Source organism: Oryctolagus cuniculus, chromosome 3, assembly GCF_964237555.1.
Source record: "Oryctolagus cuniculus chromosome 3, mOryCun1.1, whole genome shotgun sequence".
In the NCBI taxonomy this organism is placed as follows: Eukaryota; Metazoa; Chordata; class Mammalia; order Lagomorpha; family Leporidae; genus Oryctolagus; species Oryctolagus cuniculus.
This window is the reverse complement of record NC_091434.1, coordinates 174495603-174508582: the sequence shown is the minus strand read 5'-3', so window position 1 is coordinate 174508582 and position 12980 is coordinate 174495603. Positions and strand designations below refer to the sequence as shown.

The window sequence follows — 12980 nt, the reverse complement described above, 5'->3', positions numbered from 1 at the left end:
TGTCCCATCCCACTGCTCTTTTCTCTCTTGCTTTACTAGGGCAACCTTTCTTCCCTGTTGTAGCCACACTGAACACTGTGTTATATCCCAGTTCATTTTAACTTAGTAACCACGTCCCTTCGTGAGAACCACAGATCTTCTGAAGACTGAAAAATTCCTGAGTCCAGCAACATGAGTGAACAATAAAAGAACCAGTTTCAGAAATAAAAGAACACATTTAAAAGAGACGCAATCGGACTGCTTAGCAATTTTAGCTTTGGGAGACAGAGAAGGATCGGTGTGGGACTCAGAGAATTCAGAATACTGAATTCATAAAAATACTGAAGGCATAGATACTCTGGATAAGAAGGGAAAAGTTGAATATTGTTTATAGGAAGGTAAAAAGACATTATGAATGTAAATCAGGTACAGCGTCACATCCAACCAGCCAGCAGCTGGGAGGAAGCCTGTTCGTATTAGGCAGCAGCCCACTCTTACCTAAGGAGTCAAGGGTCTCATAATTGGCCTTCATCACTTGCTGATACATTTCCTTCTGCCATTTCTGCAGGATCTCCCACTCTTGCTCCGAAAAATACAAAGCCACATCATCAAATGTCATGGTTATCTGGAGTCACAAACAGATATACATACATTTCACTCTGAGGCCACTTTGTTTTTCAATGTCTATGACTTTATTAATGGACAGAAAGAGAAGAGATTTGCTATTTCTGTATAGTGTCATACAATACAATGAACGATATAATAGAGGGGTCCCCTGTTCCCGCAGGAACCAAGCGCACAAGTGAACGGTAAGCCTTTGCTCGCATGCACTATCTAAAGCAGAATCCTTTATTAGCAGCAACCAACAGTTACTACAGAGACAGCCCAGATTTGCTGCATGGGTTCATGTTTATTTCTAAAAACATTCTTTATTTTAAAACGATTACAGATTCACAGGAAGCTGAATCTATCGCCTGTACCCTTTATCCAGCTTCCTCCAAAGGTCACACTATACATTACTATAGTGCAATATCAAAACCAGAAAACTGACATCAGTACAGTGAGTCTGTCTAACTCTGTGTGATTTTATCACACGGACTGATTCATGTAACCACCACTACAATCAAGAAAAAAAAAACTACAAAACAAGACACAAAACTATTTCATCACTATAAAAAGCTTATTTCAACCATTTATAATCACACCTAATAAAGTCTATTATCCATCACTACAATTCCATTTTAAGAATGTTGTATAAATGGAATCCTACAGCATGTGACCTGTTGAGGTTTGTTTTTTTCACTCAGCATAAGATCCTTTCATTCATTTTTAACCATTCTAAGTATATAGTGATACCTCAGTGGCTTTAATTTGCATTTTCCTAATGAGAAACGATGCTGAACATCATTTTTAAATTTTGAAATGTCCAGTTTATCACTTTTTTCCTTTATAAGTTATGGTTTTATTTTAGATTTATACATTTATTTGCAAGTCAGAGCAGCAGAGAGAGATCTTTCATTGGCTGGTTCACTGGGCTAGACCCAGCCAGGAACCAGGAACTCCATCCTGGACTCCCACTTGTGTGGCAGAGCCCAAGTATGTGGGCCATCTTCTACTGCCTTCCCAGATGCATTAGGAGGATGCAATTGGAAACAGAGCAGCCAGGACTCAAACCAGAACTCCCATGTGGGAAGCTGGGGTTGCAAGGGATGGCTTACCAATCACACCAACCCCTATAGTTTGTTACTTTGGTGCCACATCTAAGAACTCTTCAACATGCCCTAAGTCCCAAGGATTTTCTCCTCTGTTATCTTCTACAGGTTTTTTAGCTTATGTTTCATATTGAGGAATGTTCAGTTCATAAAGAGAAACTGGAAACCACGGGGCATCTTGAAAAGACAGGGCTCTTCCCAAGTGTATAAAAAACGCTGGTCACAAATACTTCAAAGTAAATTTTTCCAATAGGAAAATCAAGGATACCGAGAACCAAGGCTATTTGACAGTTGGGATTTTGGAGAGAAAAGTTAGAGAGATGGGGCAAGTACTGTGGTGTAGCAGATTAGGCCACCACTTGGGAAATGTGCACCCCCTATCAGAATGCTTGGGATCAAGTCCCACCTCTACTTCCAATCCAGCTTCCTGAGGCTGCAGATCACTGCCCGAGTGTCTGGGTCCCTGGCATCCATCTGGGAGGCTCAGAGTTCTTGGTTCCTGAATTTGGTTTGGTCAAGCCCCTGGTTGTTACAGCCATTTGGGAAATGATCTAGCAGATGGAAGTTCTCTCTCTCTCATTCTGCCCTTCAAATAAATAAATAATTATTTTTTTTTTATTTTTTTATTTTTTTGACAGGCAGAGTGGACAGTGAGAGAGAGACAGAGAGAAAGGTCTTCCTTTGCCGTTGGTTCACCCTCCAATGGCCGCCGCGGCTGGCGCGCTGCGGCTGGCGCACCGCGCTGATCCGATGGCAGGAGCCAGGAGCCAGGTGCTTTTCCTGGTCTCCCATGGGGTGCAGGGCCCAAGCACCTGGGCCATCCTCCACTGCACTCCCTGGCCACAGCAGAGAGCTGGCCTGGAAGAGGGGCAACCGGGACAGAATCCGGCACCCCGACCGGGACTAGAACCCGGTGTGCCGGCGCCGCTAGGCGGAGGATTAGCCTAGTGAGCCGTGGTGCCGGCCAATAAATAATTATTTTTAATGGAAGAGTAAAACCTAATTGAAACTGTCCCTTTCATGGGGCTGGCATTGTGGCATAGTGGGTAAAGACACTGCCTGCTGATGCTGGCATCAGACATAGGCGCTGGCCCAAGACGCTGTTGTTCCACTTTCTAATCTAGCTCCCTGCTAAAGCACCTGGGAAAGCAGTGAAAGATGGCCCAGTGCTTGGGCCTCTGCACCCACGTGGAAGACCCAGAAGAAGCTCCCGGCTTCTGCCTGGCCCAGCCCTGGCTGCTGTGGCCCTTTGGGAGGGAACCAACAGATGGAATCTATCTCCCTTTCTCCCTCTCTGTAACTCTGCCTTTCAATAAATAAAAACTAAAAATGAATCATCCCTCTCCCAATATTAAAAACAAGTTGCGGCCGGCACAGCGGCTCACTAGGCTAATCCTCCACCTAGCGGCGCCAGCACACCAGGTTCTAGCCCCAGTCAGGTAGCCGGATTCTGTCCTGGTTGCTCCTCTTCCAGGCCAGCTCTCTGCTGTGGCCCGGGAAGGCAGTGGAGGATGGCCCAAGTGCTTGGGCCCTGCACCCACATGGGAGACCAGGAGAAGCACCTGGCTCCTGGCTTCAGATCAGCGCGGTGCGCCGGCCGCAGCGCGCCAGCCATGGCGGCCATTGGAGGGTGAACCAACGGCAAAAGGAAGACCTTTCTCTATGTCTCTCTCTCTCACTATCCACTCTGCCTGTCAAAACAAAACAAAAACAAAAACAACAACAACAAAAAAACCAAGTTGCGGGGCCGGCACCGAAGTATGAGTTGTTAATAAAAAACAGTATTATTTTTATAAAACTTCAAAAAATTCCTCTATAGCTTTTTGATTGCTTAAGTTTTATTTTAGGGGCCGGTGCTATGGTGTAGCAGGTAAAGCCACCACCTGCAGTACCAGCATCCCATATGGGCACCAGCTGGTTCAAGTCCCGGCTGCTCCACTTCTGATCCAGCTCTCTGCTATGGCCTGGGAAAATGGCCCAAGTCCTTGGGCCCCTGTACCCATGTGGGAAACCTGGAAGAAGCTCCTGGCTCCTGGCTTCGGATCGGCCCAGCTCCAGCAGTTGCAGCAATTTGAGAAGTGAACCAGTGGATGGAAACCTCTCTCTTTTTGCTTCTGCCTCTCCGTAACTCTGCCTTTCAAATAAATAAATCTTAAAAATTATTTTAGGGGCTGTTACTGTGTCACAGGCCACTGCCTGCAATGCTGGCATTCCATAGGGGTACCAGTTCGTGTCCCAGCTGCTCCACTTCCTATCCAAATCCCTGCTAATGGCCTGGGAAATAAGTGGAAGATGGCCCTAGTCTTTGGGCCCCCATACCCATGTGGGAGACCCAGAAGAAGCTCCTGGCTTCCATATAACCCAGCCTTACCCATTGTGGTCATCTCAGGAATGAACCAGCGAATGGAAGATTCTCTCTCTGTAACTGTCCCTTTCAAAAAAAGATTTATTTTTATTTCCTTGAAAGGCACAGCTGGGGGATGTGCTGTGTGGAAGAGGGTAAAGCTGCCATGTGCAGTACTGGCATCCCATATGGGCACCAGTTCGAGTCCCAGCTGCTCCACTTCCGATCCAGCTCTTTGCTATGGCCTGGGAAAGGAGAAGGTGGCCCAAATGCTTGAGCCCCAGGACCCATGTGGGAGACCTGGAAGAAACTCCTGGCTCCTGGCTTCGGATCAGCCCTGTTCTGGCTGTTGTAGCCATTTGGGGAGAGAAGCTGTGAATGAATGGAAGACCTCTCTCTCTCTCTCTGCGACTGCTTCTCGGTAACTCTGCCTTTCAAATAAATAAATACATTCTAAAGGAAAAAAGGGCATAGTCACAGACAGGAAGACAAAGGATCTTCTATCTGCTGGTTCATTCCTCAGATGGCTGCAATGGACAGGGCTGGGCCAGGCCCCCAGGTCTCCCACATGGGTACAGGGGCCCAAGCACTTGGGCCATCTTCCGCTGCTTTCCCGGGCGCATTAGCTGGGAGCTGGCTCAGAAGTGGAGCAGCCTGGGCACAAACAGTCACTAATATGGGACAGCGGCCTCACAGTTGGTGGCTTAACCAGCTGGGCCCACTCCACCTGTTTTCGTAGCTCACTCCCGTGTTTGTCACCTACAAGAGGCTCATTGTGAAGATATTCACCATTACCAGTGAACTGCTCTTTTTAAAACGGAGAAAATGATTTCTTTTTGCCTATTCCAAATAAAACAGGAACCAAGAAGCTGTCGTCACCTTTTCTATGGACTCAAAGTTATAACCAAAGAACTACCACAAACCGCCAACTCTCACACCACAGAGAGGGCTTAGGGAAGTCCGCACAGAATCCGTACTGGCCAGGACAGGCTGGGAAAAGGGAGCATAAAGAAGGAACCCTGGTGAGGGCACAAGGCACACTGGCCTACTTAAGCAGGTTCCAGTCAACTGAACTAAGAGTTTCCTGGATTCAGCCCCAGCATGTGCCTCCTGAACCCTAAACCAGGGCTCCGATGTTCCGTTACGCGGTAAGTGCCCCGTAGGAGGACCGCTCCAACTGCTCTCGGGTTTTCTGGAGGAAGCGGTCTGCGGCACTGCCGCTAGCTTTCTCGGTGGCAGAGCCCGCACAGGCGCGCGCGGGGAGCCGACGGACCGCAGCGCAGACACCGCAGCCGCGCTCGGCCTCCACGGCCAGCGAACGCTGCGGAACCGCGCCTTCTCCACTGCCGGCTCGGCGCTCGGCGCTCGGCGCTCGGCGCTCGGCGCTCGGCGCTCGGCGCTCGGCGCTCGGCGCTCGGCGCTCGGCGCTCGGCGCTCGGCGCTCGGCGCTCGGCGCTCGGCGCTCGGCGCTCGGCGCTCGGCGCTCGGCGCTCGGCGCTCGGCGCTCGGCGCTCGGCGCTCGGCGCTCGGCGCTCGGCGCTCGGCGCTCGGCGCTCGGCGCTCGGCGCTCGGCGCTCGGCGCTCGGCGCTCGGCTGCGGACGGCCGCCCCGCCCCCAACCCCGGGCTCGCACCGCTGGAGGCGAAACGGGACCCACTCCGGCCGCGACAGGGACCACAGCCTCGCCCACCGGCCTCTCTTACCGAGGCCGGCTCGGCCATCGCGGCTCCGCAGCAATCGGACCCACTGCGAGGAGACTCCGGCTCGGCCCCGACCCTCAGGCAGAACCTCAGTCACCCGCAAGCCAAGCGCCAGCCCGGGCGCGGTGCGTGCTGGGACGCGCTGGCCCGGAACCGCGACCGCGCCGAGCCACAGCGCCCCCTGCGGGCGGGAGGAGCAGGCGCTGGCCGGGGCGCTGGTGCAGCCTGAAGGGGCGGCGGCCTCAGCCTGCCTGTCCCGGACGGACCCTCGTACTGCCCGGAGCGGCCAGGGGCGGCAGACAGCCGGAGAACCGGAGAGAGAGGTGGAGATGGAGAGGGAAGTGACGGAGGCAGGGAGACGCGCTCTTCCCAGAAACAGACTGAGAGAGCAAGAGGGAGGGAGGGAGGGTTTGGTTCCTCCTCAAAGCGGACCCCGAGCCAAAGGTGCGGGGCAAGGAAGGGTGCATCAGTAAGGTGAGCCCAGGAATGAGCGGGAAAAGGGGCCGGACGGTAAAGGGGCATCACCGGGGCGCAGGTGGGCCTGTGTGGGCCCCCGGGTGCACCTGCAGGCGCCTGAGGCTGGCCCAGGGGACAAGGGGAACACCGGCAGTTTATGGGGAGACAGCGGGACAAAGAGGTGCAGAACACGACACAGAATGTCAGAAACGGGGAGAGAGAGGGAGGGGCCCAGGGAGGAGGTACCAGGGAGAGCGAGACAGAAAAAGATGAGAGAGGGAGAGGCGGGGGGCAGTTGTCCCCAGGAAACCCACCTCGGACGCCATCCCAGTCATATTTTAGGCATTGGGCTGTAGTGACCTAAAGGAAAATTGTGTAGCTCGAGGGAGGGCACCTAGAGTAGAAATAAAACAGTAATAAAATGTGTGTATGTTGGAGTGTGTGCACACACCTCCGTTTGGTATGGAATAGAGAAATAGCTTGGTATGGAACTGTGCACATGTACCTTGCTGTTTATAGTGTTTCACTTTAAAAAATGATACAATAAGATTGACCTGTTTTTGGTGTATAGCACTAGGAATTTTAGTACATGAATACGTATGTGTAACAGATGCAATCGGGCTATTGAAGGTTTCATCTCTGTCCCAAAATGTCCTTTTTCTTTTTTATCCACCTCCCTTTCCACCTCTGTAACCCCTAGAAAAGAATGATTTGTTTCTGTCACTATAGTTTTTATTTTTCAAAAATGTCACATAAATAGAATCATACAGTCTGTCAATTTTCTTATCAGACTTCTCAAAATATCATGCTTTTGTGATTCCTCTTCATTGTTGAGTGTGACAATAGTTTATTTACTTGTTTAAAAATTTGTATTTATTTGACAGGCAGAGAGAGAGGGAGAGAGCACCCATCATGTGGTTTACTCACCAAATGCCTACAACAGAGGCTGGACTAGAGCTGAAGCAGGAAACTGGGAGAGATTTATTGATTTATTTGAAAGAGAGGGGGCAGGAGAGAGAGAAAGAGAGAGAGAGGAAAGAAAGAGAGAGATGGATTTTCCATCCGCTGGTTCATTCCCCAAATGGCCTCAATAGCCAGGGCTGGGCCAGGCTGAAGCCAGGAGCCAGGAGCTTCTTCCCCATCTCCCATGTGGGTGGCAGGGGCTGAAGCACTTGGGTCATCTTTTGCTGCCTCAGCCCCAGGCCATTAGCAGAGAGCTGGATCAGAAGTGTACCAGCTGGGACGTGACCCCATGCCCATCAGGAATGCTGGCACTGCAGACAGTGGCCTTACCCACTATGCCACGATGCCGTCCCTGGGAACAGGGAACTCAATCCAGGTCTCCCAGGCGGATGGCAGGAACCCAATTACTTGAACCATCCCTGCTGCCTCCCAGCGCACTGGAACCATCCCTGCTGCTTCCCAGTGCACTGGCTGGAAGCTGGAGACAGGAGTCAGAGGGGGCTGTCAAACCCGGGTATTCCGATATAGGACAGGGGCTGTTACCTGGCATTTTAACCACTAGGCTAAACGCGCACCCCATTTATTTTGGATGCTGTATAGTATTCCACAGTATGGATGTCTGAAGTGTGTTTACTCATATACTTATTGAAGGCTGTGTTGTAGCTATTGTGAATAGAGGTGATAGAAACATTTGTGTAGAGCTTTTTGTGTGAACATAAATCTCAACTTGAGAGTAGACACCCATGAGTGGGACTGGGGAGTCACATGATAAATGTTTAACTTCACAAGAAACCGGCGGGCTGTTTCAAAGAGTGACGGTACCATTCATTATGGATTCCCCTCTTGGGTATATGAGAATTCTAGTAGCTCTACACCCTGTCATCCCTTGGTATTGCCAGTGTTTTTATTCACTTGAAAGGCAGAATGCGAGAGAGATTTTTTTTTTCCTTGCACTGGTTCACACTCTCAAATGGCCACAGCAGCTAGGGCTGGGCCAGACTGAAACCAGGAGCCAGGAACTCCATCCTGGTGTCCTGCATGGGTGACAGGGGTCCGTGCACTTGGGCCATCTTCCCCTGCGTTCTCAGGCACATTAACAGGGAGCTGGATCAGAAGCAGAACAGCCAGGACTGACACCACCACTCCAGTATGGTCTGCTGGTATCACAAGCAGTGACTTACCCTCACTGAACCACAATGCCGGCCCTGTGTTTTATAAAATTTTAGACACTATGATAAATTTGTAGTGGTGTCTCAAAATCATTTGCATTTCCCTGATGGTCAATGATATTAAAAATCCCATGAGCTAAATTGCTACCCCTCGGTGAAGTGTTAGTTCTTGTCCTTTACCTACTTTTAAATTTTCTTTCTGGTGAGTTTTGAGAGCTCTTACTATATTCTGGGTACAAGTCCTTTGTCATATATAATTTGCAAATATTTCCTATAGGTCTGTAGCTTGTGTTTTCTTTCTCTTTTTAATAGTGTCTTTTTTCAGATAATGATGAAGTGCTTTTTATAATTTATTTCTATTTGTGAGTTGTGCTTGTGGTGTCATGTCCAACAACACATGCTCAGGACATGAAGATTCATTTCCTTCTACAAGTATCATGGTTTCATGTTTTAGTTTCTATCTATGATCTATTTTTATTTACCATGTGTAAGATGTAAGAGGCTTGGGTTGAAGTTCACTTTTTATTGTTTTGGCATATGGAAAGTCCAATATTTGAAATATAATTTATTGAAAAGATTATTTTTTCCATTGAATTGATTTTACACCTTTGTAAAAACTCAATTGTACAAATTTGTATGGGTTTAATTTTGGACTCAATTTGTTTCATTCATCTATGTGTCTATCCTTTCGCCCATACCACACAGTCTTAATTACTGTAGCTTGATAAAGAATGGTCATCCCTGCCTTTTCTCAATCTTAGGGAAGAATGTATTTTTTTAAAAAAATGTATTTATTTATTTGAAAGGCAGAGTTACAGAGAGAGAGAGAGAGATCTTTCATCTACGGGTTCACTCCCCAGATGGCCGCAACCGCTGGAGCTGCGATGATCTGAAGCCAGGAGCCAAGAGCCTCTTCCAGGTCTCCCACCGGAGTGCAGGGGCCCAAGGACTTGGGCCATATTCTACTTCTTTCCCAGGCCACAGCAGAGAGCTGGATCGGACGTAGAGCAGCCGGGTCTCGAACCAGCACCCACATGGGATGCCGGCACTGCAGGTGGCGGCTTCACCTACTATGCCACAGTGCAAGCTCTGCATGTACTTTCTTGTACTTTTACTATGAGCCTTTAGAACTGTGAGCCAAAATAAATTTCTTTATAAACTTAGTTTGCTTCAGGTATTTTGTTATAGTAATGAAAAGATGACTAATACACACATGTACCAAGGATACACTGACATTTGGCTTTAGGTTCAGTGTTTGGCCAAGTTCTGCTTCTCAGCTTTTGCCGTGGCAAGGCAGAATAGCTGGGTGCTCACTCAACACTATTGTTGTTGTCCTGAAATCTGTACATTAATAATTACCAGATAATTACGTAGATCACAACATATCTGATCAGTGCAACAGTCTTTAGTACTATATATATGTGTGTATGAGTGTGTGTGTGTCACTCAGATTCATTATTGGTATTTGAATATCAAGTTAGTGTTATTTTAAAAAAAAACTATTTGAAAGGAAGAGAGAGAGAGGCAGACAGACAAAGATACTCCATCCATAGGCTCATCCCTGAATGCCTGCAACATCTGGGGCTGGGCCAGCCAAAGCCAGGAGCCAGGAACATAATCTGGGTCTCCCACAAGGGTGCAGGCACCCAATTACTTGAGACATCACGTGCTGCTTTTCTGGGTGTGCATTAGCAGGACACTGGAATCAGAAACAGAGCCAGAACTCACACAAGCACTCTGGGGTTGGACTTTCCTTGCAGCAGGTTAAGTTGCTGCCGTGACACCTGCATTGTGTGTGAGTTGAGTACTGCCACATTGCTGTCATCTGGGAGTGAACCAACAGATGCAACAATGTCTCTCTCTCTCTCTCTCTCTGTAATTGTGCCTTGCAAGTAAATAAAATTAACATTTTTTAAAAAAGAATGTTTAAAGGGGCTAGCACCGTGGCTCTCTTGGTTAATCTTCCACCTTTGGCGGCAGCATCCCATATGGGCGCCAGATTCTGTCCCGATTGCTCCTCTTCCAGTCCAGCTCTTTGCTGTGGCCCAGGAAGGCAGTGGAGGATGGCCCAAGTGCTTGGGACCCTGCACCCACATGGGAGACCAGGAGGAAGCACCTGGCTCCTAGCTTTGGATCGGCACAGCGCCAGCTGTGGTGGCCATTTGGGGAGTGAATCAACGGAAGGAAGACCTTTCTCTTTGTCTCTCTCTCTCACTAACTCTGCCTGTCAGAAAAATAAAAAATAAAAAAGAATGTTTAAAAACAAAACCCAGGCAACCTGGCAATGTGGGATTTGGGTGTCCCATGTGGCATCTTAACCCCTGCACAAACCTGCCCTTGAATGACTACTTTCAAATGTCCCTATTCTATTTCAAATTTAATTCGGAGTATAAGATATTATGATGTTATTTATATGTTGAAATTCTAACAGTTAATTGAAGTAGGTATGAATTGCAAAGTAAAATGTTACAATAATTATTGCAGATTACTTAAGGTATTCTATGTAATAACAAGAATCATCTATTAGTTAAAATATAATGGTGATACTAATAATAGCAATGTCTTATCTATATAACTTTAGAAAGAGCATTACATCCTTTTTGAGCACACAAATGTATATAAGGTAGACATGCTATCACAGAGCAAAACAATAAAAGTTGAATTATATCACAATTCAAATTACTATACAATTGTTTGGTACAATTATATTCATAACAGCAAATAAGATAATCTTTAGAAACTAATGCTGGGGCCAGCGATGTGGCACAGTAGGTTAATCCTCTACCTGCGGCGCCTGCATCCCATATGGGCACCGGTTCGAGTCCCGGCTGCTCCTCTTCCAATCCAGCTCTCTGCTATGGCCTGGGAAAGCAGTGGAAGATGGCCTAAGTCCTTGGGCCCCTGCAGCCATATGGGAGACCGGAGGAAGCTCCTGGCTCCTGGCTTCAGATCAGTGCAGCTCCAGCCATTGCAGCCATTTGGGGAGTGAACCAGCGGATGGAAGACCTCTGTCTCTGTCTCTCCTTCTCACTGTCTGTAACTCCAACTTTCAAATAAATAAATAAAAATCTTAAAAAAAAGAAACTAATGTTATTTAATTCCATTTACTCCATGAATGTCGCTCTCTCTGCAGGCTCCCGGAGGAGTGGCAACGGATTTGCTGTTGTCTCTTTCCCCGGTCCTCCCCGGATTAGCTGCCGCCCCCGCCTCCACAGAGGGGCAGCACCCCCGCCACTTCCCCCACTTCCGTGGAGGAGCGGCACACCGCCGGCCGGCTCTCTCGGGTTCCTCAGATGTTCCTCCTGCGTGGTGTCTCTCTCCTCCTTTAGAGTCCTCTTCCACCAATCCCAACTCTGCTGGCGTTCTCTCCCCACGCGCTGAGCACGCTGCTCTCCTCCAATCAGGGGCAGGATCAGCTCCTGCAGCTTGTTAGTCGAATTGGTGAGGCAGCTGTGTGGAAGTTGTTTACTCCCTCTCAGCGCCATATGGTGGGAGATCAGATGCATAGAGTTAGTCTTAGCAGTTCCAGTAGTTTAGTCTAGTCTCGGTAATCTCAGTATTTGTCCTCAATATTTATTTGTCCACAGTCTTAATACTTATTTGTCTCCCGGATGACGGGCCCTGCCATGTTATGGGAGATGGGCCCTGCTCCCCACACATGAATCCTTTAATAGTCTTGTTTTCTGTTTGGTAATTTTTCACATATTAGGAAAATAAAAGCAATGCCAACTTGGCAACTTCAAAATCCACAGAGGAAATAATTAAAAGTATAACACATTTATGGGAAGTCATCTTTGAGACATGATTTTTTTTTTTTTTTTTTTTTTTTGACAGGCAGAGTGGACAGTGAGAGAGAGACAGAGAGAAAGGTCTTCCTTTGCTGTTGGTTCACCCTCCAATGGCTGCCGCGGCCGGCGCACCGCGCTGATCTGATGGCAACCGGGACAGAATCCGGCGCCCCGACCAGGACTAGAACCCGGTATGCTGGTGCCGCTAGGCGGAGGATTAGCCTAGTGAGCCGTGGCGCCGATGGCAGGAGCCAGGTACTTCTGGTCTCCCATGGGGTGCAGGGCCCAAGTACTTGGGCCATCCTCCACTGCACTCCCTGGCCACAGCAGGGAGCTGGTCTGGAAAAGGGGCAACCGGGACAGAATCCGGCACCCCGACCGGGACTAGAACCTGGGGTGCCGGCACCGCAAGTCGGAGGATTAGCCTAGTGAGCCGCGGCGCCGGCCTGACTGAGACATGATTAAAAATATAGAGAGAATAAAAGAGGAGAAAATTTAGATAAAAATGAACCATCCCATCACATTTGTTCCATCTAAACAACAGACTTTTATTGAATACCTTCAATAAAACGACTGTTGATAGTTGGTGATCTGTGACTTAAGTTTTTTAAAGCTTGTAGAATTGTTAGCTTTGGGATCCGCAAGGAGAGAAGGCCCACACTTCCGGGAATGGAGAGTCCTTACCCGCACTCCGGGAACAAAAATTCCTTGTCAAGGTCTCCGTGGGTGCCTAAAGGTCAACCAGTGAGGATCAGACCCCCTTCAACCTTTAACCCCCCATACCCTGTATCTATAAAAGGAGCCCTGCCAACCTCTGCCGTGCGACTTCCCCAGCCCCCACTCTGTTGGGACCCATGAACCTCACCCGGG

At 48.6% G+C, this 12980-nt stretch overlaps 1 protein-coding gene across 5 annotated transcripts in view; it reads right to left on the bottom strand.

Annotated features, from left to right (window-relative positions):
• LOC100353522 (zinc finger protein 425) overlaps positions 1-11399 on the bottom strand; it is a 54866-nt gene extending 43467 nt beyond the window's left edge. The window contains exons 1-2 of one of the 5 annotated variants that reach the window (XM_070071351.1): positions 5668-11399; positions 478-604 (exon numbers count right to left, since the gene is read on the bottom strand). In XM_070071351.1, coding sequence (XP_069927452.1) covers positions 478-598 — 121 coding nt within the window. In that variant the 5' untranslated portion in view covers positions 599-604; positions 5668-11399. Of the gene's footprint in view, positions 1-477; positions 605-5667 lie in introns of those variants that run through there. The other 4 variants (XM_051839382.2, XM_051839379.2, XM_051839378.2 and 1 more) reach the window with 4 other exon arrangements.
• Positions 11400-12980: the final 1581 nt, after the last annotated feature.